The 23,099-nt window shown below is 38.3% G+C and overlaps 1 protein-coding gene across 1 annotated transcript in view; it reads right to left on the reverse strand.

Annotated features, from left to right (window-relative positions):
* The window catches only part of LOC150086347 (serine/threonine-protein kinase LMTK1-like), a 139,855-nt gene that overhangs the window by 37,837 nt on the left and 78,919 nt on the right, over positions 1-23,099 (reverse strand). Inside the window, exons 6-7 of the mRNA XM_090371282.1 lie at positions 6,890-6,944; positions 6,666-6,753 (exon numbers count right to left, since the gene is read on the reverse strand). Coding sequence (XP_090227408.1) covers positions 6,666-6,753; positions 6,890-6,944 — 143 coding nt within the window. The remainder of the gene's footprint in view (positions 1-6,665; positions 6,754-6,889; positions 6,945-23,099) is intronic.

Genomic DNA, 23,099 nt, shown 5'->3' on the forward strand with positions numbered 1-23,099 from the left:
CTTCCCACCTGGCTACGGAGGCGCCATCTAACTAGAAATGGAAGCCAGCTGGAGTTAACATTAAAATCACGAAGGAAAATTACTTTGTTGTCAGGAAAGTTGGACTGGAGAAAGTCAGGTTGAAAGAAAGAAGTCAAAGAATTTCAAGTGATTAGTGGAGTTGGGAGATTCAAAGGGGAGAAGAAGATTCCAAGATTAAAAGCAGAGATTCAAAATTACTCAGTCTCTAATAGGGAATATCAGAGCAGACATATGAACAAGTACCACCTTCAAAGCAAAAGGAATCATATAATTATGACAACTGAGACAAAACAGTGGTTGAGGAAACCAATAATTGGGATTCTGTCAGAAAAAGTAACTGGGGCTTGGCAGAATTGAAGGTGGAAATGGATTGAAATTGAAACAATTTTTATATTTGTGAAATGAGTGAGTAATTTTAAGAGGTTTAGATTCTTTTGTAGTTAAGTTTGTTCTGTTAGTCTGATTATTCGTGATGTATTCGGTAGTGCAGTGAAAGCATGTGGGGGACATGAAGTAATGAAATTTTTTGGACATAGGGTACATTATTCAAATTGAGCAAATGGTGCCAAGCATTTGCTCAATTTGGCCTATGGTCTATGGCCAAAGCTATTGGCAACAACTTTTATCTATCTATATTTCCACTTCTGTTTGGTGGTTCTACTGATGGTTCTACTGTATCTTCATCTGAAAATAAAATGGCTTATTATCATCTTACTTTTTCTCTAACTCTTGTACGGACTTTTGTAAACCTCCTTCCCACATAAAACATATAATTCATTCAATGCTTTTTTTTTGGTGTTTCAACAAAAGGATATTAGAATCCTGAACAACCTTGATGCCAGGAAATCTTCAAGTCTTGATATTTTTCCACTTGTACCTAAAACCCATAATCCTGAATTTATTCCTGTTGGAATTCACTCATATTCATCCAATTCCTAAAAAGGATAACAAATCCTTCCTTACAATTATTATCTCATTACACAACTTCAACTCTTTCCAAAGTAATAATGAAATCCATCAACACATACACTAGCTTGAAACCTTCCATCTCATTATCAATATCAATTCCAGTCACATCATGGCTCTCGTTACTTGGCACCAGACAAATTCAATGGAAGAGTTCAGAAAAATTCAAGCAGTTGCTCTTCACATTTCAATGGCTTTTGATTGTTATTAATAAAGGTCTTTTAAACAAGCCTCCATTTTGGTGCTTCTGTTTTTGCAATTGAGCAATAACTGTAGGTAATGGCTCTTGTCTTCTAACTTCCCAACTAAGGCTGGAGGTCCTCAAGATTCTGTCTTTCTCCCCTTGTCCTACTCTATACTAATGAAATTCTTCCAATGATTGAAAATCCTGCCATAGTTTTATTGATGACAGCACACTACATATCACCTTCCATTTGAGAAAATCTGCTTCGCATAAACAGTTCTTGGATCTCCATTACCACTTCCTTATTTGCTGATTGACACAGGTAGTGAAATGGGTTGAGAAAATAATACTACAGTAGAACTTCGATTATCCACAAGGGTACGGGACCGAGACCATGATGGATAATCGAATACGAACATTAAAAATATTATACATACAATAGACTGGGTCATCTAACTTGTTTATTTTATTACATAATACATAACCCAATGAAATTTAATTAAACTTTAATTATTAATTATGTTTTTACTGGATCATAAAAAAATCATAGTACAGATATCTACATAAATAACAATTTTTAACATTTTGACTTACATTGGTCTAGTAACGTCATAAAAAATTTAAAAGAAAACAATATTACATGCATCTTTGTTCTAATGTCATTAAAGAAATATTACAGAAATATTAAAGAAATAAAGAATTATTAAAGAAAACAATATTACATAATTAAATTTCTTTTCTAAAAAAGTCAGTCAATTTCTTTTTGCACAAAAGTAACACTTGCATAGCATTTGCTTCTTGTACCTCAAACCACTCAATGCACTTTGACAACAGTTTCAGCTTCACAGTGGCTAATTATGTTTGTTATTCCATTAGCTGCAGCTTTTTCTTCTTCAGTTTCAGAATTGTCCGAAATTGTCATCACTCTTTGTGGTCAGAAATTTCAATGAAATCCCACAATTTCGTCATCGTCTAAAATTTCGCATCCAATGTCCATTTTGTTCATATCCAGCCAATCATTTACTTCCTCCAGCAAAATATTTTTAAAACCAGGAACATTGGAACATAACTACAAAACTTCAGTTTCTTTTGAAATGGTTTCTGTTATCAGTTGAATATATTTCTGACCACAACTTATTCCAGCTTCTCTGTATTGTTTGAAGTGGAACATCATTCCAGGCATCAGAGACGTTGAATATTGCATCTTTATAGTGTAGCTTTTCCAAAACTCTATCAAATCTAATTTATTTTCTGCTGAAACAAGTTTTTGCCATAATGAAGTGTCATACTCTCAAGCATGCCCTAGTCTATCGGCTGAATGAGAGATGTGTTTGCTGGCAGAAAGTGGCTTGATATTTTGGCATCATTGCTTTTAAATCACATACATGTATGGAATGAGTAAGTGCATTGTCCATCAGTAGCATTGCATATTGTGGTAAACCTTTTGATGACAAATGTGATCTTACACATGGTACAAATAATTTATGAAACCAATCACTAAATATATCTTTGCTCATTCATGTGTTGTTTTGTGAGAAATATTTAACTGGCAAAGCATTTAAATTCATATTTTTAAATGATCTAGGCCTTTTTGGTTTTCCTATAACAACCAAAGGCAATTTATAACTACTACTGGCATTAGCATATACCATTATAGTGATGTGATCTTTTATCTCGGTGCCATATGTTCAGTCATTGAGGCCAGTGTCTTTTCATGTAGTGCCTTCTAATTAAGGCCAGTCTCATCACAGTTGTATATTTGGTCTTTAACAAACTTCGATTAGCTATTTCCTTCTGTAGTTTTTCACGATAAACAGAAATTGCTGCGCTATCTGCACTTAGCTTCTCACCCTGGATTGCCAACTGTTGAATACCATGGTGAAACTTAAATTTGTCCAACCATCCGATGCTAGTCTTGAATGAAGGATCTCCGCCTAGTTTTTTATTGATTTCAATGGCTTTTTCGATTATTATAGGTCTGACAATGGAATTCCTTGGCTACGTTTTTTTAAAAAACCATTGAAACATTGCAGTATCCAATTGTTTATTTTTAGCAAGCTTTATTGTTTTACAACTTTTAACATTACCATCAGTGGTTTCCAGTTTTGACATATGGTTTTCAATTTTGTCTGCATCACTCTTAATATAATTTACTATTCAGTAAACCAATGCTATACTTGTAGCTGTTGTCGTTGTTTTTGGTTTTTAGGAGCATTAGCAACTAAGGCCATATTGCTCTGAGGATATGTGGTGGTCATTCCCTGACCTTTTCCGCATCCTTCGTATTTGGTGGGCACGGGCTCGAACCCCGGTCTGATCATGAAGCTAGTGCTATGCATTGCTGCTCCTGCCCACCTGGCTACGGAGGCGCCTATACTTCCACTCTTTCTTAGACGATAGATTATTTAGATTTTTTGTAATAATCTCAACACTACTTGTTTACGATTCTCTGTCATTTAAATGGGTTTATTAAATAAAAATTATTAAAATGTGGAAGAAGAGGTTAAAGTACAACCATATACAGGGAGTTGTATACAAAGAGTGACACATGGTGTCAATATCACAATGCATTATGATGTACTGGGGTTAAGCGATGGTTAACAGAGAATGATGGTAAATAGGGTGATGGATAATTGAAGTTCTACTGTACTTTGTGTTATGTTTTAAGAATTGCCATTTTAACTTGGAATGAGTGCCGAGTGGGAACAGTAAATTCATTTAGTATTTGCAATTACAATTAGCAAATCTGATCTTACACATTTTCAATAAAGTTAGAGTACATCAGCTGAACTGTTGTCGTAGAAGTTGATAGCTTAAGATTCAAGGCAGAACTAGACAAATATTTGGAGCAAGTGAATGGGTGAAATGGAAAGGGTCTGTTTGAGAAGGGTTTATAAGAGCAACCCTTTATTCCTCTCACTAACCTCATTGCCCATCTCTGTACTTGTTCCAGCAGCTCTCGATCCTTCCCAAAATGAGGCCTCCAGACCTGTAGACAGTACTCAAGGCATTTTCCTTCCTTAATAACTCCTCATATGTGAATGTAGATGCATAATACTCATTCAGTTTGTTTGCTATTTGTCAACAATCGAACCATCAATATCAAGTGGACCAATTTGATTCATCACCTTCCTTTTAGAGTTTATATAAGTAAAGAAATCCTTGCTGTTTTCCTTGGCATCCTTTGCCAACGATTTCTCATAACTGGCTTTCACTTGCCTAATCTCCTTTGTGACTTGATTACAGACTAGCTTACATCTGCCATAGGCTTCTGTGTTGCCTGATAATTTATATGCATCCTAAGCATTTTTCTTCTCTGTCACAAATCTCATTAGTTCATTTGATTATTTTTTTTTTGAACTGGAAATATTAACCTATTCTTTCAAACTTTAGAGGGGAAAAAAAAGGAATCAAGGGTAACATTTAAAAAGAATAAAAATTTCAAATATGCAGTGAGGATTGAAAGAAATATTGGGAAATTGCTACAGGTGGAAGTGAGCCCAGTTGCATCTTATCTTTATAGTTTTCATGGATCATCTAATAAAATAAGAAAATTAATTACAATGTTTAACATGAAAAAAATCAGATCATATTATGCATACAATGTTGCATTATCAAATAGTAGCTTGCAAAATCTTTTAACTAAATGAAAAGTTATAAAAAATTTGGCATGAAAATTAAATGTAAATAATAATTGGCATGAAGCTTAATTACTGTTTCCTAGCCAAAACCAAAAATCATGAAAGACAGAATCATGTTATACTTGCAATAATGAATAGGCAAATAATTTAAATAAAGAAAATATTATAATAATTTTTCATATTCAGTTAAATCCATTCAATTTCTCTATTTAATAGAAATAGAGAAATGACAAACAAAAAGAAATGGTTGAAAAAAAAAAAAAAAGTTAAAAAATGTTAGCTTAACCTCTGTTCCAGGGAAAATAATTAAGTAACTGGTTAAAAAAGTGATGCAAGACCATCTAGACAGGCATGCAGTTATACTTCAATCATAGCATGGACTTGTTAAGCGGCTATCTTCTCTGCTCAATCTGATTAATAAAGGAACTGTGTGCAAAAAATAATTCTGATATTACATATTTGGATTTCAGGAAAGCTTTTGATACCATTGCACATAAAAGCACAAAAAATTGGAGCAGTGTGGCATTAAGGGCTAGTTACTGCTGTGGATAAATTGTTGGTTGATGGTTGGGTGGAAGAAGACAGAAAATGGTTATCAATGGAACACTGCTCCTTGAAACCTGGGAGACTCCGCCACAAACATGTGGCGGAGTCTCCCAGGTTTGGTGCTGGGAAATGTTGTTTTCTGTATTTTATTAATGATAGCGATGAAGGTATGTATGGCAGGTTTAATGTCTAAGTTTGCAAAAGGCTGGCAGTGTGTTTAATGACAGTAACCATGGTATGCTACTGCAATTATCCCATTATATAAGGCAATGGTCAGGTCACATCTTGGGTACTGCATACAGGTCTGGAGGCTTCATTTTAGGAACAATGTAGAGCTGCTGAAATGGATGCAAAGAAGGACCATGAGATTGGGGGGGGGGAAACAACAGGACGCTCTTACCAAGAAAGGCTTCAGTTCTGCAAAAATGCAGCATCTGAGACTAGGCAACTATGAGGTAATCTGAGTGAGGTGTTTAAGGCTTTGAATGGATTGAGCAACCTCAAAGCTGATGACATCCTTCCTCTTGCTCAGAATATGCACATGAGGGAACATGAATTAAATTGAGGAAGGAATGGTTGTAAAATAGATGTGCAGAAGTTTGCCTTCAGCCAGCAGGCAGTTGATTGTTGTAAGCTTACTTCCTTGCATCATTTGCCATTGCTAATACTAAATGTACTGATGAAAAATTAGAATTGTGAGAAAAATTAGTTTTTAATAAAAAATAAAAAAAATAAAAAACTAACAGACACAAAAATGATGCAAAGAATATTAAAGAAAATACCTCTGTCTAAAAACCATTGTATGAATTTAATGGAGCAAACTTGGGATATTGCAGCCCTTTTCTGAGAGCCGTCATCAATAGCTAAATAATGCTTACAAGGGACTTTACATGCAGAATACATTGTGAGATGAAAAGACCATAGTGCAATGAGGAAATAAGAAAAAATATTGGGGTATTAATAACCAGTCCAAGGTAAGTGAAGCAAACTTAAGATTGAATAGGTATGTACAAGTAGAAAGGATAGGGGAAGAGAGAGAGAGAGAGAGAGAGAGAGAGAGAGATTAAAAAAAAAAAAAAAAAAAGCAGATATTCAAAAATAAAGAGTAACAAGTTTAGAGACACCATGAGGACACTGGCTTGATGGTGCAAGAAGAGCAAAATTTTACTCTATTTAGGAATGAAAATCTAACAGGAATCTTAAATTTTATTCTTGTGGATTATCAAATTTCTTTACAGAAATCTGATAATCCAAAATAAAGCAGAACAATAAAAAATGAAGAACGACAAAACATTATATATGCTTACCATAGTGCATCGCTCCAATATTATCAAGAATGGATCTGATTCTAGACAGCAGCCTAATAATTTCAGCATGTGTGGATGTTCCAAATCCCTGTTAAATATTTTTAATTAAAACAATAAAAATAATTATTTCTAGTTCAAACATGCTATTTACTGTTTATTTTTTTTCCTTTAACCCTTTCACAAGTACGGCCCCCTCTCTCGGAAGCATGCACACACACACACACCACACATTTCCTATGTTTACAATGTGTATTCTGGAGTCAATAAGCCAATTCTGATCTACAAGTCAATAAAACTAAATCATTATATGATATATAAACGTGGAGAAAATTACTGCACAAAAAAAAAAAAAAAAAAACCAAAGCTTATTTATTTTGCCAAAATCTATTGTCATGAATTTTTCAAGATTTTATTTTATTTTTGACTTCGACATTAATTCCACCCTAACTTTGGATAATCAAGTCAACATAGGAACAAATTAATATTTAAAATGGTTTATGTACAAAGTATTCATTTTCACAAAAAAAACTTGCTCCACAGAAACTCATTGCCTTAGCCTGCCTACATTTGGAAATTCGTGGCCACAAGTCTGAGCACACTTCAAGAACTCACTGCATGAACACATATATGCATCCAACTCACTTGAAAATGAGTTAATGCCATAACTATGACAGATTTATCTTTATTCTCGACTCTACATAATATTCTAACATCTTTTAAAGTATCTTTTAAATATACGGGACATGATACTGCCATGGGGGATGTCTTTGTGTGTGTGTGCGTGATGCAAGGAGTGTATCGATATCAGGCAACAACTCGGCGTTCTTGTGGGCCTATATGAGAGCTTGAAGGACAGGGTGGATGCTCTCGAAGAAACTAAATTGAGGGGCCCATCAAGCTCTCAGCTGCCCACATCAACGCCAGAGCTTGCACTTGGGCATCGCGTGACACAGAGGCAACCCCCAAGGCAGAATGCGCTGGTCCCGAAGGAACTAGTAGTTGTTGGTGACTCTATTGTCAGGGAAACGGGGGAACATGCTTTGTAAAAAAGATAGGTGGAACAGGACCAGGGTATGTCTGCCAGGGGCAAAGGTTGATGACGTAGAGCGAATATCATCTTTTAAGGGCACAAAAGGTGATATAGTTGTACACGTTGGCACAAATAATATTAAGAGTAGGAGACCGGCAGAATTACTTAACAAGTACAGGTCACTGCTGAACAAAAGCCGAGAATTAGGGTTGAATTTGAAAGTGTCTGCAATTCCGCCCAGACACGATAGGAGGGAGTATATGATGAGAGCCTTGTCGATCAATTCGGCCCTGGAAAGATTGTGCAAGGCTCAAGGGGTAGAATTTTTTTCAGCCTGGACTGTACTTGTTAACAGGAGAGATTGCTTCTACAGGGATGGGATACACTTAAATAGAAAGGGTGCAAGAATATTTGCTGATGCTATCGAGGCAGTGTTAGGTGGGTCGGAAAACTGCTAGCTTGGGGGGAGACAAAGACCAATAGATTGACAGTAGCCACTGGCAGAGGTGAAAGAGATTCTTGCACTGCTTCTATTAGAATGAGCAGAAGCCTGAAAAACAAGATGCATGGTATTTCAGAGACTGCTGGGAGCCATTGCGGTACAAGTAAATACATGGGTTGTGTTAGGGTAGCTAAGAATAGAAACAGGTGCAGGTATACTTGGGTGTGCACCAATGCTAGGAGTTTAGTAAATAAATTTGATGAATTTAAGGTATTGCTCAAAACATCAAAGGCAGATATTGTTGGGATATCAGAGACGTGGTGTCACACAGATATAAGGGATGCAGAATTGCAATTTGGGGAGTACAATGTCTACAGAAAGGATAGACAGGACAGGAAGGGGGGAGGGGTTATACTATTAGTTAAGAAACACATAAAAACCAAGGAAGTGAAGCCAGTCGACATCGCTGGACAGTGCAGTGTTGAGTCAGTTTGGTGTGACATAAGCATTGGGAGATCAAAATTGAGAGTAGGAGTGTGCTATAGGCCTAATGACTCTGATGAGTATAATAAGGAACTGTACAGGGAAATAGAGTGGGCCAGTAAATCAGAGAGTCTTATAATGGGAGATTTTAATTTCCCAGATATTGACTGGAATTTGGGGGCTGGTTACTCATGCACTAGCAGGGCTTTTGTGGATTTATTGGATGATTGTTTTCTACATCAGCATGTTTGGGAGGCAACTAGAGGGAGTAATACTCTTGATTTGATTATCAGCAGTGATTCTTCATGCATTATGAATCTGCAGATAAATGAACCACTAGGTGGCAGTGATCACAGTGTGCTGAAGTGGGATTTATTAAAAGAGGTAACTACCATTAGGGGTAAAGGGAAGGGTTATTGCTTCCGTAAAGGCGACTACGATGGACTGAGACAGTATTTAAATTCTATACAGTGGGACCAACTGATGATGTTACCAACAGCAAATTCAAAATGGGAAGCATTCAAAGAACTTATCTTGGAAGCTACTAGGCTTTACATACCAACTAAGAAATATTGTTCAAGGTTTAGGCCAAAATGGATGTCAGATGAACTAATGAGGCATATGGCAGAGAAGAAAAATGCATGGGATAAATACAAATTAACACATGACACAGAAGCCTATGATAGATACAAGTTGATATGCAACCAAGTTACAAAGGAGGTTAGGCAGGCGAAGGCAGATTACGAGAAATCCTTGGCAAGGGATGCAAAGAAAAACAGCAAAGAGTTCTTTACTTATGTAAACTCTAGAAGGAAGGGGATGAATCAGATTGGTCCACTTGATATTGATGGGTCAACTGTTGATGATCCTGCTCAGGTAGCTAACAAACTAAATGAATATTTTGCATCGACATTCACACATGAGGAGTTATTCAGCAAGGGGAATGCCAGAGGTGTATTCAACTCTAGCAGTAAGCTACAGAATCTTGAAATAACTGGGAGTAAAGTGGAGGAGAAACTGTTGAAGATAAACACAAGAAAGGCACCCGGGGTGGATGGGATCTATCCAGTTATATTAAAGGAGGCAGCAAAGGAAGTAAGCAAACCCTTAGCCATAATTATGAGAGCTTCCTTGGACTCGGGAGGTACCCATAGACTGGAAATGTGCAAATGTGACCCCAATTCACAAAGGAGGATCAAAGGCTGACACAAGTAATTATAGACCTGTGAGCTTAACTTCTGTTCCAGGAAAATTAATGGAGGCACTGGTTAAAGAAGCACTGCAGGATCATTTAGACAAGACTTCAGTTATAGCTCAGACACAGCATGGTTTTGTTAAGGGGAAGTCTTGCCTGACCAACTTGATTGGATACTATGATGCAGTCACAAAAGAACTGGATGCAGGGAATAACTTTGATATTATATACTTGGATCTTAGAAAGGCTTTTGATACTGTTGCACATGGAAGACTGCTACACAAATTGGAGCAGTGTGACATTGGAGGCAAATTGCTGCTATGGATAAAGGGGTGGTTGAGGGGGAGAAGACAGAGAGTGGTAATCAATGGACACTGCTCATCGTGGACTAATGTTATTAGTGGAGTCCCTCAGGGCTCAGTGTTGGGTCCATTATTGTTTTCTGTATTTATAAATGATATTGATGATGGTATATCAAGCTTAATGTCCAAGTTTGCAGACGATACAAAGGTTGGCAGGGTTGTCAAGGACACTACTGACACTATGCTGCTGCAACAGGATCTGGAAAGGTTGAGCAGATGGGCTGAGAGGTGGCAAATGAAGTTTAACATTGACAAATGTAAAGTACTACACATGGAAACAGCAACCCCAGAGCAACGTATCAACTCTGTGGTACTACACTGACAGTGGTAGAGAATGAAAGGGACTTGGGGGTGGTTGTGCAGGCAGATATGAAGTTCTCTGAGGAGTGCAGACAGGCTGCAAGAGTAGCTCATGGAGTATTGTCAATGATATACAGGAATTTTTCCAGCAGGGATAAGGAGGTGATTATTCCATTGTATAAGGCAATGGTCAGGCCACACCTAGAGTACTGTATACAGGTCTGGAGGCCTCATTTCAAAAAGGATGTAGAGCTGCTGGAACGAGTACAGAGAAGGGCAACAAGATTAGTGAATGGAACAAAGGGGTGCTCTTACGAAGGAAGGCTTAAGTTTTGCAAATTACAGTGTCTGGAGACTAGGCACCAGCGAGGTGATCTGATAGAGGTGTATAAAGTCTTGAATGGTTTAAGCATGCTCAATGCTGATGGGATTCTTCCTCTAGCTCAGAAAAATCACCTGAGAGTGCATAAATTCAAATTGAGGAAAGACAGATGTAGGATAGACGTGCGGAAATTTGCCTTTAGCCAGCGGGTGGTTGGTTGGTGGAACAGACTTCCATCCCTTGTGGTGGAGGTTGATAGCCTAAATAAGTTTAAGGCTCAGCTGGACAGGTATTTTGAACAAACAGAGGGGTGAAGTGGAAGTGGTTTTTTTTTTTTTTTTTTTGGCTGATGCTGCATAAGCTTGCTTTCTTGCATCAAATGCCTCTACTAATGCTAATGCTAATCACACATTATCCAGAAAAACCAGAAGCAAATTGAAAATATGCAAGAGAAATGGTGCAGCTTGTTTTTTTTTTTTATAGGAGCATTGGGCCATATTGCTCCGGGGATATGCGGTGGTCATTTTCTGACTTTTCCGCATCCTCCGTATTTGGTGGTCACGGGCTCGAACCCCGATCTAATCAAGAAGCGTGTGCTATGCACTGCCGCTCCTGCCCACCTGGCTACGGAGGTGCCGGGTGCAGCTTGTACATAACTACTCATTAAAGAATAAAACATGCTGCTTTGAAAAATTAATCAATATAATGTGCTTAGTTAGTGAAGCAACACACAGACTGTTAATGTAAACAACAGTCAGTATGTTGTTTCACTAACTTTTCCGTTTATAATCTGGAATGGCCACACTCCAGGAGTTTAAAAGATAAGGATTATAAGAATACAGGCTGGCCACGATTAATTCATCCCACGAGCGTATTGCGCAAAATGGAAATGCGTTAATCGAATATAATGTCTCCAAACAGGCCTACGAGGTTGGGAAAATTCATGTTGAAAAATTATACTTCACACCAACCAGAAATTGTAAGTTTTTTACTGCAAGCTAAAATACATGAATTAGATAAAACTGGTAAAAACAGATGTATTTACAATAAATATGATGGTTAAAATAAAATGAAATGATTAAAATATGACTAAAATGGAAGTTAAAATAATAATAAAATATAATAGTAATAAAAGCGCTAAAAACTGTAGCTTTCGGAGATGACAGACTCAACAGTGTGCTTCTGCTGTACGAGAACATCCTTAAATAGCAGGCTCACGGCATTCTTCACATGGTTCCACAGGAATATGGTTGGAATTTCCCACCTGTGCACTGGAACCGGAAATGGCTCGGGAGCGTGCCAATAAAAACCGATCATCTCGTTCAAGAACGACGGCTTCAAGGAGGGGATGCATACATACACCCCTATCCCTGTTGATGGTGTTACCGCTAGCCACCCCGATGCACAGGCTCTCAAGCCATTTACTGTTCCAGAACGCATGAGCACGGTCAGTGATGACCGCCGCTTCAGGGGGATCTGGTGCTGCTTCTCCCAAAAATGCTCCGCCACAGCAGACTGCATAATTTGCCATTCTTATAGCACTCATATGCTCACCCAGACATTCTTTGAGTCGTCGCCCCGTCTCACCAACATAAACCCCACAATCCAGGCACTTAATTTCATATACCACCCCACTACTAACTTCTTTTGATATGGGGTCTTTAACTTGTGATATCACTATGTGCAACCTCCGTCCCGGAAACTGCACACAGCATATCTGGCACCCACAGACTGAACGTGCGATGCGTTCAGTAAGGCCCGGATAGTAAGGAATGTATGCAGTGATCACAGGGGCAGGTGACTCACTACATGTGGACTCTACCCTTCTAATGAATTTATCCACAATCTTCTGAGTATAGCCACATTTTTTGAGGTCTGCTGTGAGTCTAATAATTTCTCTCTCTTTATCCTCAGGGGTACTGCAGTGGGACCCAACCCTATCTATTAGGGCCTTAACTACACTGTTCTTGTGTTGGCTGGTTTGTGCTGAGCTATAATGGGTATATTGTCCTCGGCACATGGGTTTCCTGAAAACATTAGTCTTAAGCCTACAACCTTCTCTGATCACCAACACATCAAGAAACGGGAGGGATCCCTCTGCCTCCACCTCCAAGGTAAATTGAATGAAAGGGGGAAGCCGTTAAGCACATTAAGTATTTGATCTTCCTTCCCCTTCTGTATGATGGTAAAAATATCATCCACGTATCTTTTCCATTTACGTATGGGAAATTCAAAACTGTCAAAGATCCTAACTTCCAATTCTTCCATGGCTAAATTAGCCAAAATAGTCCTAATGGGGGAACCCATGGCCGTGCCATGAACCTGCCTGTACATAACGTCTTGAAAGACCAAGGTGGTACTGAAATATAATAATCAATAGGAAAAATTATAATTGGTCACCGACCTTCAGGAATGTCCATAAAGAATTTTAAAAATACCTTTTAAATAACTTTTTAACTGCATACCATGTAAAAGATAATCAAAATAATTATAGAATTAAATATTTATTTCATAAAACAGCAGTTCCCAAACTGCCCCACGGAATATTTAAAATTTTCGAGGGAAACAGCGATACTCAACATTTGTCGGACACCACACGAACTACTAGCTTGAGGTAGTTCACAGTTTCAACATCACTTATTAATTTGTTTGGACCAAACTACTTAATAAATGCAACTGTTTTCTATTTCTTTTGGCCTGGGGGTGCCGAGAAAAAAAATGACTGAGACACTAATGGCACTGCGAACCAAGAAAGTTTGAGAACCTCTAGCAAAAAATTAAAATACACAATAAAGAAACTATTTGTTACCGAAAAGTTTCAACAGTGTTGGCTTTCTTTTTTTTATCAATCAATTTCCGATAGCTGACAACAATCTTCTCTAGGCCCTGGCGAAATAAATATCGCAGAATAGCTCAAATATTTCATCTAGTTCTTTTAACGTTATCTCCTTTGCGGTAACGTTTTAATCTGGCTCATTTAAAAATTAATTTTTTTTTTTTTTTGCATTTAAAAATTAGAATTTTTAATGCAAGTCACTTTATTAGTGGAAGACAAACATTTGTCTTCCGATAGTTGATGGAACACACTAAGGCAGGCAAACGGTTGTTTATTGCCTGTCCAACACACAGTAAGTTTAGTGGGCGATTCAAATTGTTTTCAACTATGACATAAAAAAATATTGCATTAACTGGAAATTTGCATCGTGTAATGTGAAAAGTGGTATAATTTTTTCAAATAGCTTTAGCTTTAACTTTCAAATAGCTTTAACTGAAAAACGCGTTAAATGAACTCGCGTTATGTGAGGCCTGGCTGTATTACAGTATTTTATGATATGATATATCATGTGGATTTGAATATATAATATGCATAATTCTGTGTACTTTCATTTACTACTGGGCAAAACATCATGAACTTTTAATACTTATTGAATATTAACATTAGTAGAGGCATATGATGCAAGAAAGCAAGCTTAAACAGCATCAGCCAAAAACAAAAAAAAAAAAAAAAAAATACCCATTTAACCGATCTATTTTACTCCAAGGGTTTCTCCACTTCTTCCTTGAATTTATTTAAGCTATCAAATTCCACAATGACCGATGGAAGTTTGTTCCAGCAATTAACCACCTGCTGGCTAAAGGCAAATTTCCACATATCTATTCTACAACTCTTTCCTCAATTTGAATTTATGTCCCCTTCAGGCAATTAATCTGGGCAAGAGGATGAATCCCATCAGCACTGAGCTTGCTTAAACCGTTCAAGGTATTATACACCTCAATCAGGTGCCTGGTTTCCAGATTTGCAGTACTTAAATCTTTCTTTATAAGAGCAACCCTTTATTCCTCTCACTAACCTCATTGCCCATCTCTGTACTTGTTTCAGCAGCTCTCCATCCTTCCCAAAATGAGGCCTCCAGACCTGTATACAGTACTCAAGGTGTGGCCTGACCACTGTGTTATATGGCACATTATGGCCTTAGTTGCTAATGCACCAATAAAAATTGAAACCAAACCAAAAACAAACTGTGTTATACAAGACGATAATCACCTACTTATCCTTGTTAGAAAAATTCTTGTATATCATTGAGAAGACACCATGAGCTACTCTGGCAGACAGTCTGCACTGCTCAGAAATCTTCATATCTGACTACACAATTACTCCCAGTTCGTTTTCATTCTCCACTAACCTGAGTGTAGTACCGCACAGGTCATATATATGTTACTCTGGGGTTACTACTACCCAAATGTAGTACTTTGCATTTATCAATGTTAAACTTCAGTTGCCACCTCTCAAGCCCATCTGCACAGCTTTTCTAGATCTTTTTGCAGCAGCTTACTATCATTACTATCAATAACAACCCTGCCAACCTTTGTATCATCTGCAAACTTGGAAACTCAGCCTGATATACCTTCATCAATATTCATCAATATCACTGATAAATATGGAAAACAACAATATGTACAACTCCGAACCCTGGGGTACTCCACTAATAACATTAGTCCACGAAAAGCAGTGTCCATTGATTACCACTCTCAGTCTTCTCCTGCTAAACTATCGCTATATCCATAGCAGGTACTTGCCCTTAATGCCATACTACTCCAATTTGTACAGCAGTCTTTCACGTGAAACAGTATCAAAAGCTTTCCTGAAATCAAGTATATGATTTCAATACGGTAAACCCCTGCTATTCGCGGGGGGGTTATGTTCCTGTGAAATGCCGCGAATAGCGAAAATGCGAATACTGAGTTATGGCTCCCATAGTAACAAAGGGGTTCCGTTCTAAAGTATGAAATATATAAGAAAAAATAGTCTAAAATTTTGTCTATGTATATATTATATGTACCTTCATAATATGACTATGTACATAGATAGTATATAGTGAAATGCAAGCATATGGCATCGAAATGAAAATAAGAAACAATTTAATATTAAATGTAATATTTATTAGAAATTTCAAACAAATCTTTCAAACCAGCGCCTTTGCTAGCTAAAAAAACTTATCCCACCAGTGCTATCACCAGTTTCACTAAAGTGTTGATAAAGGAGTTTTACCTTTTCACGAATGATGAGTGAACTTAACGGAATTTTATTTTGAGTTCGATCTTCTATCTACAGATTTAAAGCGTTTTCCATTTTTTCTAATTTAACGTCACGAGTTACAGAGCAAATTTTTGAAGCAATTAGCACGTTTTCACGGACACTACGGAGGATTTTTTGATTGATCGTACCGTTGACTAATTGATTTTATAATGTTTTGCCACTGAGGAGACACTTTCACCATTAGAAATTTTGTCCAATAACTCAATTTTATTCGCTAATGTCATCACCTTCTTTAATCTTTTCACATTTCCCTTGTTAGCATTAGTAGAGGCATTTGATGCAAGAAAGCAAGCTTATGCAGCATCAGCCAAAAAAAAAAAAAAAAAAACCCACTTCCACTTCACCCCTCTGTTTGTTCAAAATACCTGTCCAGCTGAGCCTTAAACTTATTTAGGCTATCAACCTCCACCACAAGGGATGGAAGTCTGTTCCACCAACCAACCACCCGCTGGCTAAAGGCAAATTTCCGCACGTCTATCCTACATCTGTCTTTCCTCAATTTGGATTTATGCCCTCTCAGGTGATTTTTCTGAGCTAGAGGAAGAATCCCATCAGCATTGAGCATGCTTAAACCATTCAAGGCTTTATACACCTCTATCAGATCACCTCGCTGGTGCCTAGTCTCCAGACACTGTAATTTGCAAAACTTAAGCCTTCCTTCGTAAGAGCACCCCTTTGTTCCATTCACTAATCTTGTTGCCCTTCTCTGTACTCGTTCCAGCAGCTCTACATCCTTCTTGAAATGAGGCCTCCAGACCTGTATACAGTACTCTAGGTGTGGCCTGACCATTGCCTTATACAATGGAATAATCACCTCCTTATCCCTGCTGGAAAAATTCCTGTATATCATTGACAATACTCCATGAGCTACTCTTGCAGCCTGTCTGCACTGCTCAGAGAACTTCATATCTGCCTGCACAACCACCCCCAAGTCCCTTTCATTCTCTACCACTGTCAGTGTAGTACCACAGAGTTGATACGTTGCTCTGGGGTTGCTGTTTCCCATGTGTAGTACTTTACATTTGTCAATGTTAAACTTCATTTGCCACCTCTCAGCCCATCTGCTCAACCTTTCCAGATCCTGTTGCAGCAGCATAGTGTCAGTAGTGTCCTTGACAACCCTGCCAACCTTTGTATCGTCTGCAAACTTGGACATTAAGCTTGATATACCATCATCAATATCATTTATAAATACAGAAAACAATAATGGACCCAACACTGAGCCCTGAGGGACTCCACTAATAACATTAGTCCACGATGAGCAGTGTCCATTGATTACCACTCTCTGTCTTCTCCCCCTCAACCACCCCTTTATCCATAGCAGCAATTTGCCTCCAATGTCACACTGCTCCAATTTGTGTAGCAGTCTTCCATGTGCAACAGTATCAAAAGCCTTTCTAAGATCCAAGTATATAATATCAAAGTTATTCCCTGCATCCAGTTCTTTTGTGACTGCATCATAGTATCCAATCAAGTTGGTCAGGCAAGACTTCCCCTTAACAAAACCATGCTGTGTCTGAGCTATAACTGAAGTCTTGTCTAAATGATCCTGCAGTGCTTCTTTAACCAGTGCCTCCATTAATTTTCCTGGAACAGAAGTTAAGCTCACAGGTCTATAATTACTTGTGTCAGCCTTTGATCCTCCTTTGTGAATTGGGGTCACATTTGCACATTTCCAGTCTATGGGTACCTCCCCTGAGTCCAAGGAAGCTCTCATAATTATGGCTAAGGGTTTGCTTACTTCCTTTGCTGCCTCCTTTAATATAACTGGATAGATCCCATCCACCCCGGGTGCCTTTCTTGTGTTTATTTTCAACAGTTTCTCCTCCACTTTACTCCCAGTTATTTCAAGATTCTGTAGCTTACTGCTAGAGTTGAATACACCTCTGGCATTCCCCTTGCTGAATAACTCCTCATGTGTGAATGTCGATGCAAAATATTCATTTAGTTTGTTAGCTACCTGAGCAAGATCATCAACAGTTGTTATTCGTAGCCATATTTTTGTACGGGTTAGAAAGAACTTGTCCGCAATAAAGTCACTTTCTTCTGTTAACAAGCTTGAAAAAGTCTGTTTTACACCGCAAAAGGTTGATTTATCACTTTTGTAAGCATATCAATTTATAAATTGATAAATTTATTCAATTTATAAGCGTATAAATTAAAAGCAAATGACGAAACCTTCCATGACAAGCGCATAACACATACTGAACAAGGATTAGCGAGAAACATCCACGCTCGCGATTTTGTCACCCCTCTCTCCCCACCCACTGAGCGCTGTTTTGACCAGGAAAGATAATTTTAGCGACGCCCATGTTTTTTTATGGCGGAAAATGTTCACGGCGCTTTAAAATTCACATTTTTTAAGGTTTCATTTTATATTAAATCAGCGACCGCGAATACAGATACCGCGAATAGCGGGGGTTTACTGTATTATTTTTTGCATTCAGTTCCTTTGTGACCAATCAAATTGGTCAGACAAGACTTCCCATAACAAACCCATGCTGCATCTGAATTATAACTGGAGTCTTGTCTAAATCAGTGCTACTCAAAGTGTGGTCCATGGTGACGGCTACTAGTGATGGCCTACGACGAGTATTTTTTTTTAGTAATTCATTTTTATTGTATTTTACAAAAGTATTGGCCCAAGACAGATTGGAAATAAAAGGAACCGGTCATTCATCACTGACAGTTTGAGAAGCACTGGTCTAGATGATCTTGCAATGCTTCTTTAACCAGTGCTCCATTATTTTCCCTGGAACAAAAATTAAACAAACAGGTCTGTAATTACTCATGTCACCCTTTGTCCTCATTTGTAAATTGTTGATACATTTGCACATCTCCAGTCTGAGGGGATCTCTCCGGAACCCAAGGATGCTCTCATAATTATGGCTAAGTGTTTTCTTACTTCCTTTGCTGCCTCCTCTAACATAAACTGGACAGATCCCATCCATCCCAGGTGCCTTTCTTATGTTTATCTTCAACAATTTCTCCTCCACTTTGCTTCAGTTATGACAAAATAATTTAGTTAACTGTTAGAATTCATAAACTTCTGGCCTCCACTTCCCTACAGAATTCCTCATGTGTGAATGTAGAGAGAAAATACTCAGTCAGTTTGTCAGCTAACTGAGCAGAATCATCAACAGTTGAACCAATGATATCAAGTGGACCAATCTGATTCATCCTCTCCTTCTAGAGTTTACATAAGTAAAGAAGTCTTTGCTGTTTTTCGTTGCATTCTTTGTCAAAAATTTCTCATAATCTGCCTTCGCTTGCCTAACCTCCTTTGTGACTTAATCGCAGATTAGCTTATATCTAAGATTGGCTTCTGTGTTGCCTGAGAATTTATATGCATCACATGCATCTTTCTTTTCTGCCAAGAGTCTTCATTAGTTCATCTAACATTCATTTAGGTCTAAACCTTGAACAGCATTTCTTAGTTGGTATGAAAAGCCCAATGGCTTCCACAAGGTTAATTCCTTGAATGCTTCCCATTTATAATTTGCAGTTGGTAACTTTAACAGTCAGTCCTACTTTATAGAATTTAAAACTGTCTGAGACCACTGTAGTCGCCTTTAAGAAAACAAAAACCATTCCCTTTACTCCTGATGGTTTTTGCATTGGTACACTGTCAATCACTGCCACCAAGTGGTTCCTTTATCTGTGGATTCTTAATGCATGAATAATCAATGTTGATAATCAGATCAAGAGTATTGCTCCCCTCTGGTTGCCTCTCGAACATGCTTCTGTAGAAAACAATCATCCAACCCACAAGTTCCAGTCAATATCTGGGAAGTTAAAATCCCTCATTATAAGATTCTGATTTACTGACTCACTCAGTTTTCTGTACAGTTGTCCGTTGTACTGATGAGTCATTAGGCATATAACACACTCCTGTCCACATTTTTGCTTTCCCAGTGCTTATGTCACACCAAACTGACTCAACACTGCACTGTCCATCCATATCAGTTGGATGTACTGTCTTAGATTTTGGTTTCTTAACTAACAGCATAATCCCTAATCTGTTCCTATCCTATTTATTCTTTCTGTACACAGTGTACTCCCCAAATTCCAATTCTTCATTCCTTATATCTGTGTGACACCACATCTTTGATATTCAAACAATATCTGCTTTTGATGTCTTCACCAGCACTTCATATTCATAAAATTTATTTACTATACTCCTAGAATTGGTGCACATGCAAGTATACGTGCTCCTGTTCTTGCTCTTAGTTACCCTAAGATATCACATGTATTTACTTGTTTCATGATGACTCCCAGCATTTCTTGAAATTCTCAAGCACCTTGCTTTCGAGGCTGCTGATCATTCCAATAGAAGCAGTGCAAGAATCACTTTTACCTATGCTACTGTTAATCTATTAGTCTGTGAATCTTCCCCCCAAGCTAGCAGTTTTCTGATCCACCTAGCACTGCCTCAATAGCATCAGCAAATATTCTCACACCCTTTCTATTTAAGTGTACACCATTTCTGTAGAAGCAGTCTCTCCTGTTATCAAGCACAGACCACACTGAGAAAAATTCTACCCCAAGAGCCTTGCACAATCTCTCCAGGGCCAAACTGATCAACAAGGCTCTCATTTATACTTCCTCCTATCGTGTCTGGACAGAATTGCAGACGTGTTCAAATTTAACCCTTATTCATGACGTTTTTTCAACATTGACCTGTACTTGTTAAGTAAGTTTGCACATCTCCTATTCTTAATGTCATGAGTGCCAACATATCGAATATATTTATAGGTCCCCATTTTAATACCATACTCTTGAAACTCTCATAGATGCCCATTAGAACGCATATGATAACCACCTCATCTTAAATTTTAGTAGCATGTGTGAGGAAATCAGGCGCCAACTCGGCATTGTTATGGGCTTACATGAGAGCTTGAAGGACAGGGTGGATGCCCTTGAAGAATTTAAATTGAGTGGCCCATCAAGTTCTCAGCTGCCACGTAAATGCCAGAGCTTGCACTAGAACATCACGCAACACAGCAGCAACCCCCAAGGCAGAATGCGCTGGTCCCAAAGGAACTAGTTGTAGGTGACTATTGTCAGGGAAACGGGGAACGTATTGTGCAAAAAGGATAGATGGATCAGGACAGCGTCTGACAGCGGCAAAGGATGATGACGTAGTAGAGCAGATATCATCCTTTAAGGGCATAAAGGGTGATATTGTTGTGCGTTGGCACTAATAATATTAAGAGTAGGAGACCGGCACAATTACTTAACAAGTACAAGACAATGCTGAAAAAAAAAAAGCCGTGAGTTAGGGTTGAATTTGAAAGTGTCTGCAATTCTGCCCAGACACGATAGGAGGGAGTATATGATGAGAGCCTTGTCAATCAATTCTGACTGGAGAGATTGTGCAAGGCTCAAAGGGTAGAATTTTTTTCAGCCTGGCCTGTATTTGTTAACAGGACAGACTGCGTCTACAGGGATGGGATATACTTAAATAGAAAGGATGCAAGAATATTTGCTGATGCTATCGAGGCAGAGTTAGGTGGGTTGGAATACTGCCAGCTTAGGGGGATACACGGATTAATAGATTAACAGTAGCTGCTGGCAGAGGTAAAAGTGATTCTTGCACTACTTCTGTTGAAATGCAATTGAGCAGCAGCCTGGAAAGCAAGGCGACGGGAATTTCCAGGACTGCTGGGAGTCATAGTGGACCAAGTAAATACATGGGCTGTGTTAGGGTATCTAAGAGTAGAAACACTTGCATGTACACCAATGCTAAGAGTATAGTTAATAAATTCGATGAGCTTGAAGTGCTAGTCAAGACATCAAAGGCAGATATTGTTAGGATATAAGACACGTGGTGTCACACAGACAAAAGCAGTCCAGAACTGGAATTTGAGGAGTACAATGTGTACAGAAAGGATAGACAGGAAGGGAGAAGAGGATTATGCTGTTAGTTAAGAAACACAAAATCTAAGGAAGTGCATACAATTGATGTGGATGGACAATGCAATGTTGAGTCTGTTTGGTGTGACATAAGCACTGGGAAGAGAAAAATGACAGTAGGTGTAGGTTATAGGCCTAATGAATCTTATGAGTATAATGAGCAATTTTGCAGAGAAATAGAGTGTGCCAGTAAATTAGTGTCTTATAATGGGGGATTTTAATTTCCTGGATATTGACTGGAATTTGGGAGCTGGTCACTCACACACAAGCAAGGCTTTTGTGGATTTATTGGATGATTGTTTTTTACATCAGCATGTTCGGGAGGCAACTAGAGGGAGTAATACTCTTGATGTGATTATCAGTAGTGATTCTTCATGATTTTTTTTTTTTTTTTTTTTTTTTGATTTGGTAGTTGTTGGCGCATCGGCTTCTGTGGCCATATTGCACCTCCCAAGGTTTTTGCAGTACTTTGATCCAAGCCCGAGGCGGGAATCGAACCCGACCTTTGGGTTGCCGGGTAGGTGCTTTACCCACTCGGCTAGCCCGGTCGGCGATTCTTCATGAATCAAGAATCTGCATATAAAGGAACCACTAGGTGGCAGTGATCACAGTGTGTTGAAATGGGATTTACTCAAAGAGGTAACTACCATCAAGGGTAAAGGGAAGGGTTATTGCTTTCGTAAAGGCAACTACGATGGTCTGAGACAGTATCTAAATTCTATACAGTGGGACCAACTGATGATGTTACCAACAGCAAATTCAAAATGGGAAGCATTCAAAGAACTTATCTTGGAAGCTACTAGGCTTTACATACCAACTAAGAAATATTGTTCAATGTTTAGGCCTAAATGGATGTCAGATGAACTAATTAGACATGTGACAGAGAGGAAAAATGCACGGGATATATATAAATTAACATGTGACACAGAAGCCTATGATAGATATAAGCTGGTCTGTAACAAAGTTCCAAAGGATGTTAGGCAGACGAAGGCAGATTACGAGAAATCTTTGGCAAAGGATGCAAAGAAAAACAGCAGAGAGTTCTTTACTTATGTACACTCTAGAAGGAAGGGGATGATTCAGATTGGTCCACTTGATATCGATGGTTCAACTGTTGATGATCCTGCTCAGGTAGCTAGGAAACTAAATGAATATTCTGCATCGACATTCACAGATGAGGGAGGGGAATGCCAGAGGTGTATTCAACTCTGGTAGTAAGCTAGATAATCTTGTAATAACTGAGAGTAAAGTGGAGGAGAAATTGTTTGAAGATAAACACAAGAAAG

Source organism: Mastigoproctus giganteus, chromosome 4 (assembly GCF_048544385.1).
Source record: "Mastigoproctus giganteus isolate SK-2022 chromosome 4, ASM4854438v1, whole genome shotgun sequence".
Taxonomy (NCBI): domain Eukaryota; kingdom Metazoa; phylum Arthropoda; class Arachnida; order Uropygi; family Thelyphonidae; genus Mastigoproctus; species Mastigoproctus giganteus.